This window comes from Pelecanus crispus, chromosome 5 (assembly GCF_030463565.1).
Source record: "Pelecanus crispus isolate bPelCri1 chromosome 5, bPelCri1.pri, whole genome shotgun sequence".
Taxonomy (NCBI): domain Eukaryota; kingdom Metazoa; phylum Chordata; class Aves; order Pelecaniformes; family Pelecanidae; genus Pelecanus; species Pelecanus crispus.
In genome coordinates, this window is record NC_134647.1 from 54,096,289 (window position 1) to 54,119,985 (window position 23,697).

At 41.5% G+C, this 23,697-nt stretch overlaps 1 protein-coding gene across 1 annotated transcript; it reads right to left on the reverse strand.

Annotated features, from left to right (window-relative positions):
* Positions 1-1,033: 1,033 nt before the first annotated feature.
* On the reverse strand, positions 1,034-23,008 carry KLHL20 (kelch like family member 20). The gene is made up of 11 exons (XM_009482855.2): positions 22,975-23,008; positions 15,225-15,798; positions 10,721-10,879; positions 9,457-9,551; positions 8,123-8,238; positions 7,559-7,742; positions 6,221-6,364; positions 5,868-6,001; positions 5,057-5,265; positions 3,290-3,396; positions 1,034-1,234 (listed from the first exon to the last, which is right to left on the reverse strand). The coding sequence occupies exons 1-11, from the start codon at positions 22,995-22,997 to the stop codon at positions 1,150-1,152; spliced, it is 1,830 nt and encodes a 609-aa protein (XP_009481130.2). The 5' UTR covers positions 22,998-23,008; the 3' UTR covers positions 1,034-1,149.
* Between the last annotated feature and the right edge of the window lie 689 nt (positions 23,009-23,697).

Genomic DNA, 23,697 nt, shown 5'->3' on the forward strand with positions numbered 1-23,697 from the left:
AAGCCTCTTTCAGCAGGAGCTGACTGTGGGTCTGCCATTCTAGCCAGATACCTGAGAAGTGAGGGTTGGATCTAGGCTAGTGAGAATTAACAGATGATACCCCTGTGTCCCAGCTTCAGACAAGAACTGATACCTAGCAGGCAATGTGAGAAAAGGGGTTTTATAAGTAAGCAACAACTAGTTGTTTCTGGGTTCATAGCGGAGGGGAGAGACAAAAGCTGAACTTTTGTACCATACACTGTACAGTAAAAAGGCATCATTTGAAGTCCTTTTCACTCTCACCCTTTTTGGGCACTTCACTGATTCAGGTCAATAGATGAGAGTTCCAGTTCTACTTCTTGCCTCCAGCAAGACTGAAAAGATACTCAGGGCACCCATCCTCATAGCTCTCCTGTACTTTAAGAGACCCTAAAACATACCACAAGGGTTGGAACCACAATAGCTGGCAGGACATAGCCCTGCCCTAACCAGCAGCTTGTCAAAACTCAAATCGCACACGCACATATACATATATATAAAATCCATATATATATGCACACATATATATGTATATAAAAAGCTGGAATTATCGCTGTGAGCGATACAAAGAAAATACATGATACAAATTAAATGAAAAAATAAATATACTCTGTGCACAGAAAAGCTTCTGTGCAAAGGTGGCACCTTGCAGGTCAAGTACTTTTTTTGAAGCTCTCTGTAAATAAGGCAAAAGCTATGTTTTCTGTATCACTTTCCTCTTTCGCCCACCACACAGCTGCCACATCCACTGCTCACAGCAGGAGGGAAAGCAGGAAACCCTCCTCCTTGCCAGACTCCCAGTATAGCACATGGTCTCTACATCAGCATTGTTTACGCTACAGTAACTTTTACAGTTTGGTTTATTGAAAAATGTAGACTATTTAGAAAAAATATGGACATGAGCAACACTTCTACTTTTGTCCAGTGGTTCCCTGGAGTCTGACAATGTGGTCTCCCATTGGGCACACTCTCACAGAAGTAATTTTTATAAATTCCATAGAAAGAGTCACCGTCAAAGAGTTACATTGGATCTAGACCGTGCATACTAGAGCTGCAAAGAGGTCCAGTGTCAACAAGTCTCTTCAGTTTTTCTAGGAATGAGAACCAAGGGGTCTCCCTCCCTCTTGATGCTTACCATATATGGGATTCACAGTGTGTCATTTTGATAACACCTACTCCTCCTCCCAGCCGCCGATAGTTCATCCCACCATACAACCTGCAAAGACAAGGTTTCAGTGGTCATCCTGGTTCAGCTTCTTCATGGAGCTACTATGGGAAAGACTGAACCAGCCCTTGTAAACACAATTACACCATTGTTAACCTCCAGTTAAAGCGGACCATGACAAGTAAGTTGGGTAGCAGTCATTTTGTATACTTCCAAGGTAAACAGCTGTATTTGCTCATGCCTTTCTCTCTCAAAACAGAAACTGCTTCTCATTTTGACACCACAGTTTTCTCTGACTTGCTTTCTCCCCATCCGCTAATGTGCAAGATAGAAAAGAAGTCTGCAGGCTGTAGCTGACCTTGGGCTACATTTTGGGGAACACAAGAGCAAGGATAGGTTTGCTGCTTACAATTCAACTGATTTCTTTTATATTTCTAATACCCTAAATTCAGCTGATCCAACCAAGATGTAACACATCCCAAGCACCATCTGTTTCTCCAAAATATGTTACTGAAATGGTGCCTGCATTTCATATGGAAATCTGATCCCTATAGACTCCAGCATCCTACTCACTTCAGCTGCATATTCCCCTCTGTGCCACTGAAGTCTGATGGCAGAAACAGGAGAAGCAACTTCTTCAAACAACTCCTACCAATGCAATTTGTTAAACCTGAATTGCATCGGAAGCATTTCTCAGTTGGGCTACACAAATAAAAATATCCTTCAGAGAGCAAGAAGTACAGCAAACAAAAGAAAGAAGACCACAGATGTTGATCAGCTATATGGAATTCAGTAGGAGAAAAAACCCACAAGCTAGTACCTTGACCAACCTCCTAAACTTCTTTGAATGCTAGCCCAGGCAGTAACTCCTAATTCTAGACATATTATTGTTACTGTCAGTGGAAGTAGATGAAACCATTCAGCTACGGAATACAAAGTAGGTTATTACTCAACTGGTTTTCTCAGCAGCTCAAAAGGCATTGTCCATAAGTCAACAAACAAGGGGAAGTTCCTCCACTGCTTCTTATGACAGTTTATCTCAGCAGGAAATGGTTAAGCTACTTAGTATTACGAGGCTGGGAGGAATATGGACATTGATTTCTTTCTATTCCCCACCCCTGCCAGATTACTAAAGCAGCAAGAATACAGACAGGAGCTTGAAATTTTATACTAATTAGATTTGTGAATAAATAATACAGGCAATTCTTTCAAGTGTCATTGTGACTAGAAAAGAAAGAGGAAAAATAGCCTTTCTGTTCAGTACACACTTTTTGATTGGCAATCTCATATTATTTCTCTCAGCTTGTAAATCAGATTAAATTCTTTTAATTGCTGTCTTGCAGATTTAAAGGGAAAGAACATCATATGCTCAAAGTGCTCTGTTTCAGCTCCTCCAAAAGGATCTGGAAATCAGAGCCTCAGCTTGAAAGCAAAAAAATGAGTAGGACGAATTCTACATCATGACTGTGAGCACCTTCTGCTAAGGGCAAGCTTAGTTTTATTGGGAAGCAGAAGAGCCTCAGCCCAAAATAAACAGAAAGGGTGTATCTCTCTCAATGTGGTCCATTTTTGTTATGTTCAAAAGCAGCACTTAAAATCAGAGTATGTTCTGGTATGACCTTTTGCTTGCTACCCAACAAGCCTGCTAAATCATTTATTTTCTCTAGGTCTCAATAACCTACCTATACACCATTTTCCTACCTGCAAAAGATGCAATGAGCCTTTATTCATTAAGTGTTGGTTAAATCTGTTGGGATACTCAGATGGAAAACCTGCTCCCATTTTACTTAAAATGGAGTCAATGGCTGGAATTCAAGCAGAAATCTGCAAGAAAATGTTTCTCAACTGCCTACTTCTCCCGTAGTCACAGACATGGGGATGCCACAGGTAAATGGCATATTGGGATATTTTTGAAAATGTGATTCTCTTTCTTACACTTTCATGCAAGCCAACAAGCCACAATGTGAACTTTATGCTGGCCACCACACCCGAGTTCTTCACTATGGTGTACATCATGTGTCTAATTTGGCTGGGACAGCTCCAGCTGGGTGGCAGCAGCTACAGCTGGAGATCGCTATTTGATTGTTTCAGAAACTTAACAGTTACCTCCATGTGTTAGCATCTGGATCAAACACCTCAATGGTCTTCAAGTACGTTGTGCCATCAAAACCCCCCACTGCCATCAGCTGTCCATTCACCACTGCGAGGCCAACCTGCAAAACAACCATCACAGATAGTAGCTATTTAGCTGGGATGTCCTGAAAAGACAGGTCCTAAAAAGAAGGTTTAAAATGGAAGTATTAATAAAAGGATTTAATAAACATGGCTGGTGAAAGGCAGTCTGCAGTAGAGGGAGGGTTGGGGGGGGGGGGGCAGGGACAAATAAAACAGCCTAAAAAATAACGAGACATGAAAAGTTATATATTTATCTCAAAATAGAGAATCTCATAAAGAAAAAGCAGAAGTTTCCCCTTCTCACCAGCTACAAGAACTAGAAATGCTTGCATGATAATAGATACGTGAGAACCTAAGCCTTTATCAGTCAAAACTTATTATGTCCTGGACTGAAATTCTTCACCACGTGTGACATTCATGCACCAAAATATCTACCAGCCTACAGCCCGGAATGCTTGCTTAAACTAGGAGAACCATATATAAGCCCCTGGCCTGCTCCTCTTGGGCTGGGGCTTGGACCATCTGTAAGCACCTTGGCCTCCAGCCTTTCTATTTCATCTTTCTACTGAAGCACAAAAATCACTGAAATCTCAAGTTCTGTAGTCTAGGAAGATCACTTCCAGTGAAAACATCTCATGGCATAAAAGAAAAAAAGATGGCAAGAACACAATGTAAAACAGTCCTTGTTTTGGCTTTGAGGAAGTTAGAAAACTCAGGAGGGCTGCAGATACAGATGCATCTGTTTAGCAGTTTCTACAGAAAGCAAATATAGAAGCAGCTTATGAAAAGTCAATGCCCGATCAGTAACTAAAAAGCAGACTGTTGGACAGTGTACTATATGCTTTGAGGACAGAAATAAATACGTATTCTCTGCCTCCAAAACCAGTAGTTGCTCAAATTATGATTCATACTTGCCTCACCAGACACTGAAATACTAACAGACAGAATTAATCTGCTCTTTACTATATAATCTAGTATCCAATGATAAATATTCATAGCATTTGCATCTGCCTAAACATGATGACTACTTAAAACACTATGTTAATCTTTTCTTCACATGTCTACAGAAAGCAGGAAGATTAGCAGTTGATGAGAACATGCTGTCACTCCCCATACTCAGAGGATTCGGTGAAGAGAGGCAACATTCTAAGTCAAAGCCCAGAAACCCTGTTCCCACACATCTTAAGGCAATGAAAAGACTTTGCTGGAAGTTTGTATCTAAATATATGCTTGCACAGATTCCCAGCTCTTTCTTCTGGGCAAGTAGGTACATTCACTTCCTAATTCATCCAAAGTGCACTGCAGGATGAAACCCAGGTATTAATTTTGATACTGTTCTCTAATAGTATCTCAGGCCAAGTATGGCTACTTCACCAAGTAAAAAGTAAAGAGGCCTGAAACAGAGGAGTTAAGTTGTTGACTCTGTATAAGGGACCAAAACTATTAGAAAAGATGCTCAAATGACTCCATTTCCCCATCCTCAGATACGTTAAACAGCTGTCTATGGCACGAGATGACTACCACTTCATTCTCCAGTCTTGCTAAAGAGCTTTGACTTTTGCAAACCTTTCCCTTCACAGAAGGGGAGAGGTGAAGGTACAGGAGAAGCAAGAGAGAAGCCTCCCAAGATGACACTACCCTGTGCTCTCACCACATGATTATGTACAGTATAAGGCAAGCAAACCAAGCCAAACTCACTCCACTTCGGCGGGATGTCATGGCCACAACAGGAGACCACTGGTTGGTTCGAGGGTTGTATCTCTCAGCACTACTGAGCTCTGTCGTATCATCTCTGCCTCCCACAGCATATATCATGTCTTGGTATACTGCACAGCCCAGGTGCTTCCTCCTCGTCCCCATGGGTGCAATTGTGTGCCAACGGTTCTCCTGGGGATTGTAGCGTTCCACTGCAGAGGAAATGACACATCTTTGGACAACAGAGTTGGCAGGCAGTGGGGGTTATCACTTTTGAACCTGCATCCAAAGTACTGCTCAATCTGTAAAGACACTGCAACTTCCACAGACCAAAAATATGATGAAACAGTTCGTTATCTCACTCTAATGCTTTTCTTCTATAGAAGGCTTGCTATTCTCTCTCCAGCCCTACAACATCAATCACATTCAGCATCTTCACTCAAGAGTGAGCTGGCAATGCTACAAACTGACCTGCATTACCATCTTGCAGTAGTTTTACCTTTGGCACCTTCCTTCCTACAGCAGAAAAGGGCTACTGCAGGAAAGACAGATGTGCTTGCAACTGTTATGCAAATGATCAAAGTATTTTATTCAGGACACACTGCCAAATGCAGCATCAAGAAAGAAAAAAACCCACACACAACTAGGTAATAGGTGCTCACAAACCTAGAGAGTGAATCGCTGTATGGTAAAAAACACATTTAAAGAAGAAAAAACACACAGCAAATTGATGACCAATTTATTGAACAGCCATCTGGGGCCACTAAGGACAATGACAAGTGCTGACTGCAATGAGGGACAGCAAAAGGCATACCAGTATTGAGAGGAGAAGTCCCATCAGAGCCTCCCACAGCATAAAGGAAGCCCCCTAGCACAGCCACTGCAACTCCCAGGCGCCTGGTGCTCATGGAAGCCACTCGAGTCCATTTGTTTTCTTTGGGATCATACCTGGCAAAAGAATGAACAACAAAGCTTAGTGAAGTGTTGACATCTTCACAAAGGGGCAGGAAGACCGACCTTATTCTCTCCAAACAAAAATCCCCTTAAGATTTGTACAGTACTTACCTCCTCTCCAGCTCATCTGCATCAACTGCACCTTCTAAGAAACCCTCTTCTCCCTGTGCCCTACTTTTTAATTTAAATAAAAAAAAAAAAAAAAAAAAGTACCTTTCCACAATGTTGAGACAAGAGACACCATCCTGGCCACCCACAGCATAGAGGTAGCCCCCAAGAACTGCTACTCCAACACTGGTCCTGCAGGTGCTGGTTGGGGCCACATCACTGCTCCACTGATTTGTCTTCGGATCATACCTAGAAAAACACACAAACCAGCACAAATTTCTTGTCTAGGTATGTTTCAGACTCCCCCGTGTTTGGGAACTACTAAGGCAGTGAAACTTGCCTATCTTGAGCTTAAACTGCAATACAGGTATTTGTAAGTTGGATAAAACCCCTGAGGTGATATAATGCACCCAATACATATTATTCCAGTGATGTTCAAACTGCAGCTTACGATGATTCAAACTGAGGATCAAATGTTCAGGTTCATAAGACAGCAAGTTACCAGGGACTGGCTGACATGTGGTAACTTGCATCTATGCAAAAAGCAGCAGCCAGAGTTACTCTGCTGTATGTTCTCTGCAGTTCACACAAGAACTCAGCCAGCACTAGGACCTGCACTTTGAGATAAAAGACAAAGGAACCAGATGGACTTGGGAATCCAGAGACAAGGAAATATGGTACATAGCAGAAAAGTGCAGGACATGGGAGATGTAAGGCTAGGGTCATGACTTGGGAAGCTGGGAGTACGCAAAGATATATGGGGGAAGAAGGGGAGGCTTGAGGAGGAAGGAGGTATTTGTATAGCTTATTGGATTTGTTACAGGGCCAAGATTCAGAGTACTAGGAGTGCTTGAGTCACGTGGCTTTTAGGCATGGGGATTCCCATATGCAGCTCCCAGAAACAGGCAGTCTGGCAAAGCTTGTTTGATTTATGTCTTTCACAGGTCTAAAACTGACCCATATACCTTCTTCTGTATAAAAGTGCCAAGGTTCCTTAATTCTCTAATTACCACCCCACAATAAAATGCCAGGATATTTCCCTCAACATCTAAGAAATGCTTACTGTAACCTCACCCTCCTCAACAATGCTAAAAAACCAGCAATTGCAAAGAAGGTTAACCAGGATCATCACTCCTCCCATCAATTATATCCAGACCCATTTTTTACATATGCCTTCTTCATACCAAAGGCTATGTCTTGTCTTACTAAGCTGGGGATAACATGACACAAGCTGTTATGCATGAAGTCCTAGTTCAGCAGTAAACCAACACAATATTGAAGGGGTATGCAATGGAGGAGGAAATGTAGATAACGTAATATAAATTTCAGGTTTTCAGCAGAACAAGAACACAGCTAGCACAATGAACTCAATTTTTAGGAGGCTGCACCCAGGTTTAAACATTCAGAGTTAATATTTTGCACATTGGCCTCATGGAGACCTACCTTTCTACACTGTTAAGATAAGAGGAACCATCATGGCCTCCCACAGCATAGAGGAGATCATCCAGAACACTGACTCCAACGCCACAGCGTCTTTTGCTCATGGAAGCCACCATTCGCCACTCATTGGTTTGGGGGTCATAGCGCTCAACACTGGAAATTGCATCCCCACTACACCAGCCCCCGACTGTAGGAACCAAACACAAGAAATAGCGTCATAATAATGCACTGAGCTCACGTACCGTATGCGTGCCCAGTACAAATAATCCCTCCGGACTTTGTCAGCCTTAACCTAGTAGCCCCATCTCCGAGTTACTCATTCTCAAGATTATAATTAGAAGACAGAATGTGATTTTCAAGAGGATTAGCGTAAGTTTGGAAGTACTGTGGCATTCATAGCACCAAAGACATCACACAAGTAAGAAAGTGTAAGTTAACTCAAATCTCCAAATATTAATGCACAGGTCACTTCAGAAATATGTTGTAAAGACTAGCCTTATGGAACCACCAGCACCAGAAAACCCAGACTTGAATGCCCTGACCTAAGCCAGCAAGAGCTATATATACCTGCAAAGAGCACTTCTCCACAGCGTATGGGTTTGCGCGGTCTAGTTCTTGGTCCTTGCATCAGTGGCCGCTCTTGGGGCAACAGCAGATAGTTTTTAGCTTCATCCACTAGATCCCTGCGCAAGACAAGAAAATATTAATCCCCAAAGTTCACCTGATACCAGTCTCAGGAGAAGGTATGAATCAAAACCAATGGCAAGAGCAGCCAGCATTAGTCATGCACGCCAGGTATTCACAAACCACGTAAGTGCATGAATAGCTCTAGTTAAAACATACACTGTCACCTAAATACTCATCAGTTGTTTACAAGTCATTTACACAGCAACAGCAGTAGACCAGTATCAATATTTGGCCAGTTAATAATTGATATTGCTTGCTATAAAGACTGATAAAAAACTGTGACAAGAGACTTGTCAAGCTTACTATGCAGAAAAGAAAAACCCAGACTGCCTCAAGCTAAAACTTAACAATCAGTTGTTTTGTCTAGGAACAAATCAGGAGCTGAAAAGCACACAAATACATAATACACACACATGACCAATAGATGGAGATAGTACCCTTCTGATGAATATTTTCTCCATCAGCTCTGGCCAGCTCACACTGTCCATCCATTCATGACTTGCCACCTGGACTAATCCTAATATTCCAAACCCTTGAACAAAACAAAAAAGAAAAAAAAAGTCCTCCTTCCCTCTACAAATGTGGAATTCCCCCACTATGAATGCTTATTCAGGAAGAGAACAGTTTAGCCTATCCCCTGAACTTTTTTACATTAAGCACAAGAAAAACTGCGTGCTTTACAGATGATACAGAACTCCCTAGAACTAGAAGACTCATACCATAAGATAAGGAAATAACAGTTTCCCTGCACTAGCATAGTGGGAAATAGCAGACTCTAATCCCAGAGTCCAATTCAGTTATCAAAAGTAGAGATTTTTGTACATACAGAAACTACTTTAAGTAATAATGAGATCATGAATGCCATGCAAGTGGTAAGCTGTAAATGGAAAGTAAGTGGAAAGGCCATGACTAGAGAAACAAAAAAAGTGAAATGGAAAACAATACACTGAAGGGTATTTTACCAGCTGTGCACTCAAACTTTGCTATTTCACTGAAAACTTGAAAGAACACAAACACTTATAGGGCACACTGTTGACTATTACACAAATAGAAAACATGCTTTCTTGCATCTCTTCTCCTCACAGTTGCAAAAGAGGAGATTGTGAGATATCACCCATTTACCACTGACAAATCAGCACAGTTTTAGAGAACAGATGCAAATAAGGCACCAAATACAACGAAATCCAATTCTGTAAATCAGTGAGGAGATTTACCGGCATTCCTCATCGCTTTTAATAAGTGGATCAGAGCCCACTGTACCCACAAGAAACTTGGGACTCAGCAGCGGTAGACGGACATGCTGCAGGACCTAAAACACAAAACGGAACGTGTATAGTAAACCACATATAGCCACAGAGAAGCAAGAAGCCAAATGGAAAACAACAGTGGCCAACCAGTTTTTACAAAAAGTTAGTAATTCTTCTGGCAAACATGCATGGCCATTTACACGTCCAAATCCTGGCATTTTAGTTAAATGCAGCTCATCTTACAGCACCTTTGCCTTTTCAATATATCAATTTAGATACCCAGCAGAAAAACAGTATTTGAGAGGGGACAATCCACTGGATCTATTAACAGATGAAAACAAGGTCACAATTGAAAACCTTTACAAAATTACAGATGTCAATATATCTGCTTGAAACACTAGTTTAGTTAGAAGTTTTATCAACCATTTAGCTCTCTTAAATGTGACCAGTATTGTGCAGTAAATGAACAATAACAAATAACATGCCTTTCACAATGGCTTAGAATTTAGAGGCTCATGCAGGTATAGACAGAGGGGCCTAAAAAGGCACACAGTTATAAGAGCATTAAGAGCTACCTTGAGAACAGCAGTTTTTTCTGGTTTGGTTTGTTTATTTAAAATTATTTTCAAAAGCTTTCCACTAAATAAAGTTGCATTTAATGTCTATTTGCAAAGCAGAAACACTGAGGCAGGCAGACTCTCACCTCTTTTGATCAGAAAGCCTGAGACTTCAGAGGCTTTCCAGCTGACAGCTTTGTCAGAATGGGTGCTTCTCTGTGAAATGGCTTGGCTTAGATGAAGCATCGTATTTCAACAAAACCATTCTGACAAGCTCCAGTATAAGATCATGAGGGCTGAGGCATAAATCAAACAGCAGAGCTTAAAGATACACTGCAAATGAAGACAAGCTTTTTCTTATCCACTATGTTTTTTTTATACAACACTCAAAGCAATGCAGGCAGGTTTGTCTGGACAGACTACTGGAATGATCTAGTTTGGCAAGTCCTACCTGGAAACAATTCAACAAAGCCACTATTGAAGGCTCTAGCCACTGCACCTTCCAGCCCCGATGAAGGGAAAGTGCAAGCCACCTAACACAGGTGGAAGTCAGAGAGAATTACTGTGGCTTTGCATGCTTCAGAACTGTGACACTGCTGTGGCACCACCGTATCAGCCCTCTTTACTCTTCCCCTGGATAAAGCAGTCTCGAATGTTACTGCACTCAAGATTACCTGTGGCAGCTGGGGTCTTCTTTCCTGAATGCTGTATTTCACCCATGCCATCACCGCATTGAACACCTGCTCTTCACTGCGAACATTTAACTCATCACTGGATATAATGTCTATGAGCTGATTGGCAGGAAGCAGCATGAACTCCTCACTCTCCATTACCTGGTTAAATGGGAAGGGGAAAAAAAAAAAAAAGAAAGTAAGGACAGTGGCCAAAGCACCACAGCCATTCACCACTCCAGCACTTCAGTACAACTCTGAAGTGGATACAGTCCACTTGAATTAGTCTAATGGACTGATCCAGTAAGTGCCAAATACCCACCACTGTTTTGACGTCAACACATGCGAAGGGTTTGCTGCACAGAGCAGAATGCAGTCCCTAGCAACACAACACAGACACCTTTAGATGGGTATACAAGTGAAAGGGAATTTTACGTAAAGTTTTTTTGTAGGACACTTTTAAAGCATTAAACCACTGATCAGGCTTCAAAATTTAGGAAAAACAAAGCCCTTCTTTAAAATCAGTCTCCTTATTTGCTGTGTCTAATACATGAAGCAGAAATAAAAACGTCGCATAGGTGATAAATACATGACTGAAAAGTGGCATCGGAATAGAGGCTTTATTCACAAGAAATCCAAAACAGAGCACAAAAATAAATGTCTCAGAAACAAGTTACCAGAGGCATTGTAGAGAACATGGAAAGTCTTCCTGAATGCCAATTTGTTGCAGAACAGAAAATATTTCAGGAGAGGGTGATGGACTCATTTGATCCTGCCTCTTTCATTTGCTCTAAATATATACATGGAGTTTGCACAAGTCCAAATGCACTTAAGAGGGAATCAGAGCTTCCTAAGGCCCTAAGGACTGATCTCTTGTGAAATTCAAGCCACTGACAATCTGCAAACATGTTCATTCCTTCAGTACCCAAGATAGCGACCGAGTTTTTCAGGAGGCTTTAGCTGCCACTGGAGGACTGCTCACACAACACACCACAGAGCACATGTGAGTCAGCCTGCAACCGCCTTGAGAGGTTACAGAGCTCACGCACAACCACGTCTTCTGCACTGATACCAAGTAGATGGGAAAGATGCAAGAATCAAAATAAAGAGAACTGCAGAAATGGTTTGATTGATAACTGCCAGCTTGGCTTCCCTACAAGCACTCCCAGTCTGTAGCCTGTAATCTGAGAGCGACAGAAAATAACGAAGTATTGGCTTGTCTTTATCATTTGCAACCGCATTAGAATTCCAGGACTTATTTTATGATTTGCAGCATAAATGAAAGAAAAATACATTCTTTGACACGATCATCTCAACAGCAGTCAGCTGTGCAGTCCTTTTAATTACCTAAAGAAATTAAGAGCACTGAACAAATATACAAAAATTGCCAAGTATTGACAACAGCAAATACAGTTAAAAGGAACACAACAGACAGTGAGATCAGTTACCAGAGTTAGGTCTAGGATCCTGTAGGCTTTCAGGGGCAGTAAGAGCCACAGCAAGGTTAGCCCACACACTACTTCAGCCTTTGAGTAAGAACTGGGCTGGTCATTGAAGATCTTTATCAGCATTTGTACACAGTCTCCCTCCCTTCTACATAGACTAGCTTATGTCTAAACTTTACCCCACCAGTTTATAAGTGCAGCCTCAGACTCTGAAAACAGAGGCTCTGGAAATTTTTGTGTTAAGGATGGTCATCCAGACTCTCCCTTCCACCCTCAGAAAACCCACTTGCATGGATGGCAAACCAAGTTATTACTACTATGCAACTTGTTAGTTTACATAGTAAAACAAATAATTATTTAAAATGCTTTGGCTTATTTTGGCTTAATTATCAGCACACTAATAATTATCTGACAAATATTAACGGTCTATTTGACTGACTTGCTTACTAAACAAGAGTTGGATGGGCTTCATTTCCTCCTACAGTATTCATGTGCATTACTGCATTTACAAACAGATAGAATAAATGTCAGAGTATACAATATGGAGTGCAATTTTTGTCTATTGATATAAAGTACAAGTTGTTCATCCTTAAGTATATTTTCTCCCTTCACACAGATGCCAGAGACCAAACAAAAAAATAAGAAGGCTGTTCTTGTACAGTGGAGTTGTTAATAGAACTATTTCACATTACATGCACAAGATTCACTAGGGGTTTTAGGCAACAAATTAAATTGAGGGGAATGGAAGACTTGGAAAAACATTTTACCAAGAAGTTAATGATGTAATGCAGCAATACACATAAAAATTAATAGAACTAGAGGTTAGCACAGCAGAGGACACGAAGCGATTCAGACTGCATTCAAAGTAACTGCATGGGTTGGCCTGATGCCTAGTGCTTAATATTTTACATTGCCTTTCAGGAAATTCTTCTCTCGCATTTCTTTTTGCCAGCTCAGAGGAACGATGACCATACAGCCTCTGTAGACGAGGGCACATTTTTATCAGTTTTCAGCCTCCACAGTGGAGGATGATTAAGTAGCCAAGTCACTGGCTTCCATCAGGGATTACCAATCCACTCTCCAGCTGGAAAATAATGGCGGAACACAATACAATCCCAGCAAGCAGCACCATTAAAGTTACCTGCAGAGAAACAGTGGCAGCAAAAAGAAGTGATCATAAAGGATGAAGAGCTGCAAAACTCCTGGGGCACTGAAAGGGACACCAAAACCTGCCCAGGCCAAAGAAACAGTGTTCTAATCTAAGCAATTTTTTCCAGAGGCAGTGATTCAGTTAAGTCAATTATAATTTGCACAATCTTTGAGGAGGAGAGTGTTTTCTCGACTCCAAAACTTTCCTCCTTCTGTGTTTTAACAGGGATAAGGAAGACAGGAAGCTATCTTTGAGGGACTGCAAAAGCAAAGAACCCCATCGCAGGCAGCTCTTAACAGACAGCTGCATATATTAATGCCAAAACATTTAAAAACAAAATTGTTACGCTGTTAAAGAGATATTTAGAGGCTTGTAAGCATGCCCTACTCATGTAATAATGAGAAAAGCACACATCTAACCATTAAAACGACCAAGCACTGAAAATAAACGACCATCTGGTTACCATCCTGCTACCCAAAAAAACGCAGAAGGAAAGAAATGCAGAGCAAGCACAGAGCACATGAAATGGCCAGCTAAAATGTAGGGCTTTTGGGAAATCACCAAGTTCTACAAAAAAACCAAGCTCTCATCTTAAACAGCAAATTCTGTTTTGCTAGTCTTCATGGTTAGGAAAGACATATTTAATTGCAACTTTCAGAGTAAACTGATGTCACGTGTCTACAGTTAAATACCAAGTGTTGTCTTCAATGTGTCCAACAGTCAAGTTCAATAGTGTTTGCTTCTGGTCATAATTTTCTTAAGTACTACCTGACTGAAATTAATACAATTCCAATCTATTTCCTGCAGGGAAAAAAAAGTCAGCAAGCTGCAATCCATCACAGCACTTATATACTGCCACTTCTCTGGGGAAACTAAATTAGCATCAGGAGTCAATACTGGAGTTACTCCCTTTGGAAAGGATCTAGCTGTGAAGCAGGTGGAAATAAGAGATTTCTTCATAGCAGGCTACCTGTTCCAAGGGATGGAAGGGTGCAGTGTCTGGAAAAGGCAAGAGACAAATCTCTCTAGCAGGGGAACAGACCACGCCTAGAGAGTAGCTGCTTCCAAAACATACACAAATCCTTGCCCTTCCAACCAGGGCTCAGGAAAGACACCATTTAAAAGCGTTGGGCTCCTTTCTGCATCTGGGTGTAACAGTTAAATAAAGACCCACTCAGACTACTGCTCACAGAATCCTTAATTATTATGCTGATCTTTCCCTGAACCAGTTGCCAGCGATTCTTTTTCCCCAAAAAACCATCTAGGCAGAATTAACAAAGGAAAAGAGACTTGGGTTTATAAAGATCAGCTACAAAATTACACATTTGAATTACTTTCACACAACTTCTGCTGAATAATAGGTGCAAAACCGTAGTTCTGCTACAGCAAGGGAGTTGAAGACTCCACTGAGGCAGCTGTATGCTCCCCCATACACCCACATTTCCAATCCCTAAATTCAACACCAATTTTTTCAATTTTTTTGGTTCTATTCATGTATTGTCCTTACTTTAACACCTGTCTCCCCTCCAATCCTGTAGAATGCAGAACATTTCTGAAAGGGGAGTGGAATGTCACACCATTATGCAGCCATGTCAGCTATAAAATATATAGATAGATAGATACAATACCAAACTCCAACTACACCTGCAACCTTGCCTTCCATGTAGCACTCACCACACAACTCTAAGAGAAGAAATGCTGCAGATCATATACAAACTGCCAGTGCAACGCAGTCCTGCAAGTACCTCTTCCCTCTTTCTTCCCCAACTAATGGCTGGCACCCATCACTATTAGAGCACACAGCAGATGTAAAGGCAGGATTCGGAAAGAAGCACAAAATGAGAGCTGCCCAGGCTCTCACAGGACACCTTCACATGTTTTACACCATGATTCCAACATACTAGCTTCTTACCTCCTGAAAGTTATGCTGCGTGAACTTGTCAGCAATCCTCAGCAGTTCACGGCATGAGTGAGTGTCAGCAAAAGCTCGGATGCCCAGGCAATTGGAAGGGTCCAACTGTCTCTTAAGGAACTCGCAGCAGGCCTCCTGGATCTCAGCCAGCTGGAGAAGGCAAGCAGCTGGCAACAAGGTCTGGACATTTCCCTCTTCCACAGTGATCTGAGAGGTGTACGCAAAGTCAATCAGCAGTTCCATGGCCCTTTCGTCGATGTCTCTGATCACTACTTCTGTCTGCCGACTCTCTGCCAGCTCCCCAGTGAACATGGCGCGGAAGTAGGGGCTGCAGGCTGACAGAATCACTCTGTGGGCATAGATCTTCTTCGCACCAACTACTAGCACCACATCGCACAACTCCCGGTGCTTCCGGAGAAGATTGATGACTTCCAAAGTTTGTCGAGGGTGCTTGTCAGAGATGTAGGGCATGCGAGCAGGCTGTGGCACCCCTTCTGGCAGTTTGTTAGGATCTCCCAGTGTGCAACGGCTAGTCACGTCCATTCCGGTCTCTCCTGGTCGAGTACTGGTACACCTGCAGCGGAGGAAGCCATAAGACAGGACCATCATCAACTTATCTATCACCAGCTGTCAGCCAAAGCTCACATCGATTACGAGCACAAAATCAGCAGTGCCCATAGCTCCATGCTGCAATGTGGAAACAAGCACATGATCACATGAAAGAGGAATCCGTCTCAAAGTGTACCTAGAAGTAAACAAATGCCAACTTGCAACAGGCTTATATTTATACCTATTTTTATATGCTTTCTGTGACACACCACTGTAATATCCAACTACACATACATATTTATTAACTGAACCTCGTAACAGCCTTGCATGGTAGAGTAATATTAGCCCCATTTCAGAGAGAGTGACTCAAAGCAGAGATTAGCTGACTTGCCCATTGTCACTTCAGTTTTCTTTGACAGAGCTGGAGATGGATTTCCACTGCAAAGAATTCCAGTTGCATGATTTAACCAAATTTCTCTGTTCTTCCACCTACATTTTTGATAAGGTCACTCATCACTGTGATATCTGAACACACTAAACTGTCACACAGATTTCAGTAACTTAAAATGGCCTGCAGCCTACCACGAGTATCTTTCAAGTTCACAGAATATCCATTTAATCATCACCTCTTCAGCTATTTTTGAATTATGGAGGCTTCTGACTCAATCTACCTTCCCTGACATGTTTCAAAAGAAGGTTAATCTTTCCCAAGAATGGCAGACTAAGAACTGCAGAAGGCAATTGGGATTATCAAACCAATCAAGAAAAAGTCAAAACAATCAAAGTATCCATGACTATCTGCCTACCAGAAAAGGAAGAAAATAAAGTCAAGATTGTAACTTTAGAGATGAGAAACCCCTTGAGACTATATAAACCAAACTTCTGGCACAGGGTAGGAAAACCATACTATCTTCCCAGCTCCAGATGCAGCGTTCTAGCTATCTGATGTTCTTCTTTACAAAAGTTCAGATACCTTTCCTTTATCCCTCACATCCCTGAGCAGATGTCGGCTCTGCCATGGCTTAAGCACAATACCCCTCTGCACAGCAGCATGACAATGCTGACAGATCATGCTTTGCACCGTGTACGCTACTAACTTGAGACAACAGGAATGCAGTATTGCCCCAAGCCCTTTTCTGCAAGGATGAACCAAAATGACACATCTCATACCTTACTGTGCAGAGATGTCTGCCTACACCCCAGGCTTCACTATCACTTTATGACTGAAACAGGTGCTAAACAAGAAGAATTAAACCCAATGCTATTTTCAGCAATCAGACTAAATAAGCAGATCAGTGCACACTAGACACACCACACAGATAACTGAGATACCATTTTGCATGTTTGGAGCATATTAGAATTTCTGCCAGATATCATATAAACAATTATTAAAAAGATGCATCAGCACCAGTGACATATCAATTGCTGCAAAAGTAAAGAAAACATAGGGAACTATTGCCTCTTCCCACTTCAAAGGAAAACCATCACTTAGAGCAATTAAAGCATACTGACCAAAATATCAGAATACTGATGGTTATGAATTACCCAGTGAGTGCACTGGCTGTTGGAGACATACCGAAAGACTCGATGCATCTTACCAATTACCAGTTTCTCTGGTACACTGGCATTTGTGACCTGTCACTACCTCACTTTGTTCATACTAAGAGTTAAAAAGAAATCTAACTTCACTTTGCCATTGCTCAATGTATTTTGCAGCATGCTTGAAGGAAAGAATTAAAAAAATAACTCACATCTTTTCCTCTCATTATTATGTCAAATGCACTTTCTAACCACAGGGAAACCAGTCTCTCTGCAGCAGTTCAAATTAATTCACTTGCATCTTAGACTGTTCTCCCATTCCCCCCACACCCTCTCCTTGATCATCATATTCAGATGTTTCAGACCATTACCTCTTCCTCATATCTTAGTTACACAGATCCAGCTGGGTCTCCCCTCTGGGTTTTGCTGCTTGCTCCTGTTCAGCCTCTGCACCTTAAATGCCTTGGGTTTTTTATCCCTACTCCATCGTTTTTATATCCATCACCGTTTTCCTGTTCTGACACCTCTGACAAATCCTTCTGCTGTTATACTGCTGCTCACTCTCCTCCACCCACCCTTGTCCCTCACAACCCAAATTCACCTCGTGGGGTTTGACAACCATTTTGAAAGCTCTGCCCAGTTCACAAACAATGCAGCTAAGCTCTCCTCACAGCAGCATATGCAAACTAAGTTTAATGGTACCCCACAAAAACCCCAAGAAACCTTGGCTAAAGATTAATTTACCTAAGTGGCTTACTTTCATAGTCCTTAGCAGCTAAGGCCAGAGGGTAAGGAATTTAATCCCTCTGTAAAAACCCCTCTGTACACCTGTAGGCTTTCCTCAAAGACAACCCCCACTAAAAACAGCCCTAAAGCAGATCTCAGAGTTTTTTGGGCTAGCACAGATTCTAACTACAAAAAGATTAGATTAAGGCTATGCTGCCACGAGGAATACAGCGTACCTTGTCAATCCCACCACCCAAGATTCTTTGCTGACACAGAGAAATGGGGTGGACCAGCTTATGCCATGTGAATAGTTGGCCAGATTTAGGCAGTAGTCCTAGTCCTTCTTAGCCAGCACAGAACAGGATTCTTCTCCCAAATAAGACTCTGCTGAACATATCTTTAAATTAACTAACTGAAACGGAGTCTGGTAAGAACTGGAGGCATTCCTGCATTGTTCCCATCAGCGTTTATCTGGGTGCCTGCATTGTATCCAGCCTCCTTCCTTCAGGAGAGAAAGTGCTGGTTAACAATTAAAGAAAATTGAATGGATGGAAAAAAAGAGTAATAATCAAGTTAGCACGCTTGATTCATCCATAACTTATCTCTGGGTAATGCAGAAGCTAGTGATCAATGGGCTTGGGAATTTCCATACTGGATCAAACCAGATGCTTGATGTTAAGCACTGTGGGTTGCTGCTATACACAGGCACAGAAGTGTGAATTAAAAGGACACCGTCTGATGCCATGTGTCTCCACGAGGATAATAATTTAACTGCATTATGTGTGCATTATGCATATATATGCATAGAGAATGAAATGATGAGTCAGTAGCTTAGAGGTGTGAAAGACAGAAGGCAGCACTTGATTCTCACATGGCAGGCTAGCTGCTTCCCTACACACACATGTAAAGAGCTGGTCCTGAATACTCGGGGTAATTAAGGAGGGTTGAGGATTGGAGAGGAAATGTGTATGCAAGGATAAAAGATTCACACTCAGCTATGCAGATATTCTAGGATTAGCTTCCATCAAAATGCAGGACTGGGGAAATCTGCAAATACAACGGGATTAAGAAAGGGCTGACAAAGGATCAGTTTTTGTAGCATGCTGCTGAAAAGTACAAATGGGAACACAGGCAGTCTGCAACAGTAAGTCAGCTAAATAAGCAAGCTGCTCTGCCTCCATTTTATTCAGCTATGCCGGTTCCCAAAACTTTATTCATTAATACATGCATCTAAAAGACATCCATCCTTAGAGCTTATAGCAGCGTCTTCCAAAGTTCAAAAAAATATCTAATAATACATATCTAAGAAAAATACTCTCCGATACTGCCATAGAGCTCCTTAACTTTCAAGTCAGAGTGGCCTGCATTTTTTGTTTAAGAGAATGTATGTTTCAGCATAAGATTATGAGCAAGTTTTAACACAGTTCAGCAGAAAACAACAGCCTGACCTAAGGCCTGTGAAACAGAACAAGTCTCAGGCTGAAAACATCGACTGAAATCCAAAATCATACATTGCTCTAGGGGATTTCAGTAGCAATGGATTTTAGTAGCAAATGAAGAAAACAAAACAAACCAGTAGTGATTTCTGTCAACACCTCGCGTTGAATTTAATGCACACACAAAGAAAGTATTTCCTATACTCGTTACAGAACTGCTAGAACAAAGATTTTTGATTTCACCCAGCCAAAGGCGATACCTTCAGCAACAGAAGTGACCACCACAACACTGCCAACTAAGTAAATGGCAATGTTTAATTGTGGCAATCAATACTCTAGGAATTAAGTTAGCTAAAAGTCCAATTATTAGTAAAAGTGCCACTGACTTCCTTTTTCTTACCTAGACAGCAAGGTTTAGATATGCGTGCTCAATGAGCTTGAGTTATGAAAACCAGCAGATAAACCTGACTGCAATACTATTTTACATTACTCAAAAGGAGAACAGCAAGGATCTGGTATATGTGTCCCTATTTACATTGATTACTTTCTTTTTCACTGACCAAACCCGGAAAACTCAGTTTCACCAAGAGCGAGGATGCCCATATGCAGAAAGACGAGGTCATTACTGGAGTCTTCCAAAACCTTCCTAAGCCTTTTGCAGTTTGTCTTGGGCAAGAGCTATGTCCAAGCAATCGGTTAACTTCCTGAGCGCATGTGAGGGCCCTAAGCGCACCATCAGGATCTGCAGCCTCTCCCCCTCAGCGGGGTCTGGCTGCCTGTGCTCAAGCCAGCTCTGATACAGTGCTGCTGTAACCTGGGATCAGGCTGCCAGGAAAGAGCTGGGTGAGAAAGAGCCAGGAGGGCCTCCCCACTTTGCTTGGGAGCTGCTCCAAGCCCTTGTGCCTGGCCTGAGCTATGGTGAAGGCACACCTGTAGCTGACCATGTACCCCACTGATACTGACCTGCTGCACTGGCTTCCTGGCTTGACCTCAGGCCTTCCTCATCACTACAGACTTGCCTGATGAGCACCAGACTCTTGGCTGACCCCAGTCATCAGATCTGCTCTGCCCTCCTTGCTTGGGTATTGTGGGACTATGCCCTTCATTGGAGAGGTCCCCTCTGCCTTGCTTTTACCTTCAGCAAAACAATGTTCTCTTGCTGCTGCCTGACAGCAAGAAAGAATAGCCTGCCCCAACTATCACTTCATTTCTAATGCAAGATAAATCCTGTTAGAACATCAATGCATTTTCTCTACTATAATCTTGACAGGAACAGCTGCAATGCCTTTTCTGTTCAAACTGTACTTCCCGTCCTCTGAACACTGTACATATTTGATACCCTCACCATGTTTACTAATACAGTACTGACCAAGCCTTGCTCCCCTCTTCTTGCAATACCTAACAGGACTCTCGCATGTGGTAATAAATGGCTGCAGAGCCCTGAGTAAAAGGATAAAAGGAAGTGCTCTGCCATCTGCTTAGCCAGACTTCATAGGAAGATCTGTGAGCCTGAAATCCAATCAGGAACCTTTTATCATTTTCTGCTAAGATACACAGTAGAATAACAAACAGGAATTTTAACAATAAAACACAAAGGCCCTTAAAAGATGCAAGCATATTCAAGAACTCAAGTCCACAGCTCACGATAGAGCCGTGCTTGTCAGGCTAAACTGCAGCAATACAATACATCTAGGCACAGAGATCAGCTGAAAGGTTAGTTCAAAAGTAAAGCCATGTAAATATGTCAAATGTGTTATCCATGCTCTACTCTGGCTTGCCAGAGAGGGAGGGAAGACACAAGGTAGTGAAAGGTCTGGTCTGCATCCATTATCCAAATAAAATTTTTAAAAAAAAAAAAAAAAAGCCTGAAGTGTCAGGATCAGCACCACAATAGAAAACCTCTACTTCTTCTGCCCAGTGCTGTTACCCAGCACTAAAACTACCCAGTCTGAATGGCAGACTGAACTTCCATGATAGCAAGCCCAAGGCCACAAACCCACAAGAGACATACGAACTTCAGCACTTTAATTCTGTGTCTCAATGTAACATGCAGAAAACAGCAGACATAAAAATAAATTTAGAACCTCAATTTTTCCATTAGGAACGCAAAAAACAAAGTAGAGAGAAAACAAGAACACAAGCCAAGCTAGTCACCAATTTCACATTTCATTTTGCAAAAACATTTTGATAAATGGAGTACAACATAAGAACCTAAAAAGCTGTGGTTTTACATTGGTTAAGATTTAAACAGTCTCCGTTGTGGAAGACTAAGATGGAAGAGAGCTCATCTGCTACTTAATCTGTCTTGGAGAAAAAGGAACTCACTGTAAAAGTCACATACAGCTCCTCATTGTCTAAACCACATTTCTCATCTTGGCAAAAATAATGAACAATACATAGCCCCAGTGATACCCATATCATGTCCCAAGGTTTTACTCATTAGCTTAACTGAAGCAGCAGCACAATCTTTTTTTGTTGCGCTTGAGGGGTTCATTTAATTAAACATCATAGTGTCACTCTTCAAGGGTTTAAATGACTATTTATTTCTTACCTCCTTCCACAACACAGAACCCAGGCTAATGGTTTCTGCAAATGCTGTAGCTAGAAATGCTCTACATATTCATCTATGGTTAAAATGCCTTGCCTTCTCTTACATGACTGTTTACAGAATTATCCGTAATAAAAGTTTCCCTACTTTCAACATCCTAAAGAGTGGAGACAGACTAAGCAATTTGCACGAGTTCTCTTTCCTTCATTTAGACGTGTAGAACTTCAGGAAACTTTGCTTCCACACAGCCTGTATCCCATACAGAAATATATCTGCTGTTAAGTTTTGCCATGGGATTGCCATCAGACAGTGAAAAGCAACTAGAACTAGCAGACAATCTTGTTTGCCAACCTGTCATCATCCTGATTTACTGTGACAATTTTTTCTCTATACAACAGATAATGTTTCTGACATAACCACAGCAAGAACTCCCCTGAATTAAACTTCAGCTGCATCTTCAGCTTGTTAGAACTGAGGCAGCTGGCATCTGTAATTAGAAAAGGAAATCTCCTTTTTACCCAAGATTTCATTCCATCAAAGGGACTAAGCTCCTTTAGTTAAGGGAAAAATAATGCCCCTTAGAAATCCAGTTTAAATTTATTTCCAGGCAGTTTACTTCACACAATTTGAATACCTAATTAATTAAATACTGGATTTTAAATATGATAGTAAAAGGGGAAGTAGGGAGGGGGGATGGAGAATTATGAGAACTTGTTTTCCACAGTCTTCCTAACAGCATATTCATTTAAAGACATCTGGTCTTGTAAATATTGAAAACTAAATAAATTGAAGTAAGGACTAAAGATGAATGCTTTATATTCTAATTCTCCTAGCCAGGCCTTTAAAAAAAACCAAAAACAAACAGCATTTTATGGTCTAGGCACTTATGAAACCAACTCACATGATTTATCATATTTGGATAAGAGAAGGACAGTTGTTTTTCATATCTTACCTGCGCATTGGCTTTCCGTCCATGCACCGTGAAGAGAAACCTTCACCCTATGCTTCAAGACCTGATCGAAAAGGAAAAAAAGGAAAAAGAAAAAAAAAAAAGGTGATACTCTGAAGCAAGAGCAGCTTCTTTCCTTTCTTCAGTCTGGCTCTAGGACAACAGAACTGACCACATCCAGGTACCAATATGCCTTCAAGCTCTTATCCAGCTCTAAAATTCACAGCCTAGATTAATGATGTCTGGATTGCAGAGAATAAAAAAGAAAATACAATCATCATTAAAAGTAATTTCACCACAGCTGCATAATGATTCTTTAGGCAAATGGAACACACACATCATAAAGTCAGTAAACTGTCTGCCTCCCTGCAGCCTCAAAATTGTTCTACCAAAGGAAAAAAAATATCTCAGGTAACAGGGTGCTCGCTCTCACTCCTTGCTCAGAGCCAGGAGGTATCTCTCCCTCGTACATTTACCAGAGATTTAAGGCAGGCTGGCACCTAATAAACAGCACAGTGCTGCTCAACAGCTACACTGCAGAGCCGGAATTTGATGTAAGATAAAACTTGTGTCTGGAAATTGAAGATAACTATGTGCCCCAGAGGTAAGAGGGATGCTAATAATGGTACCACATCTGCGAAGATTAACGATGCTGCCTGATGCTCACTACATTTCCACTCCAAATACACATTTTCTGAGAGGAGTAACAGTTGGAAACTGCACAGG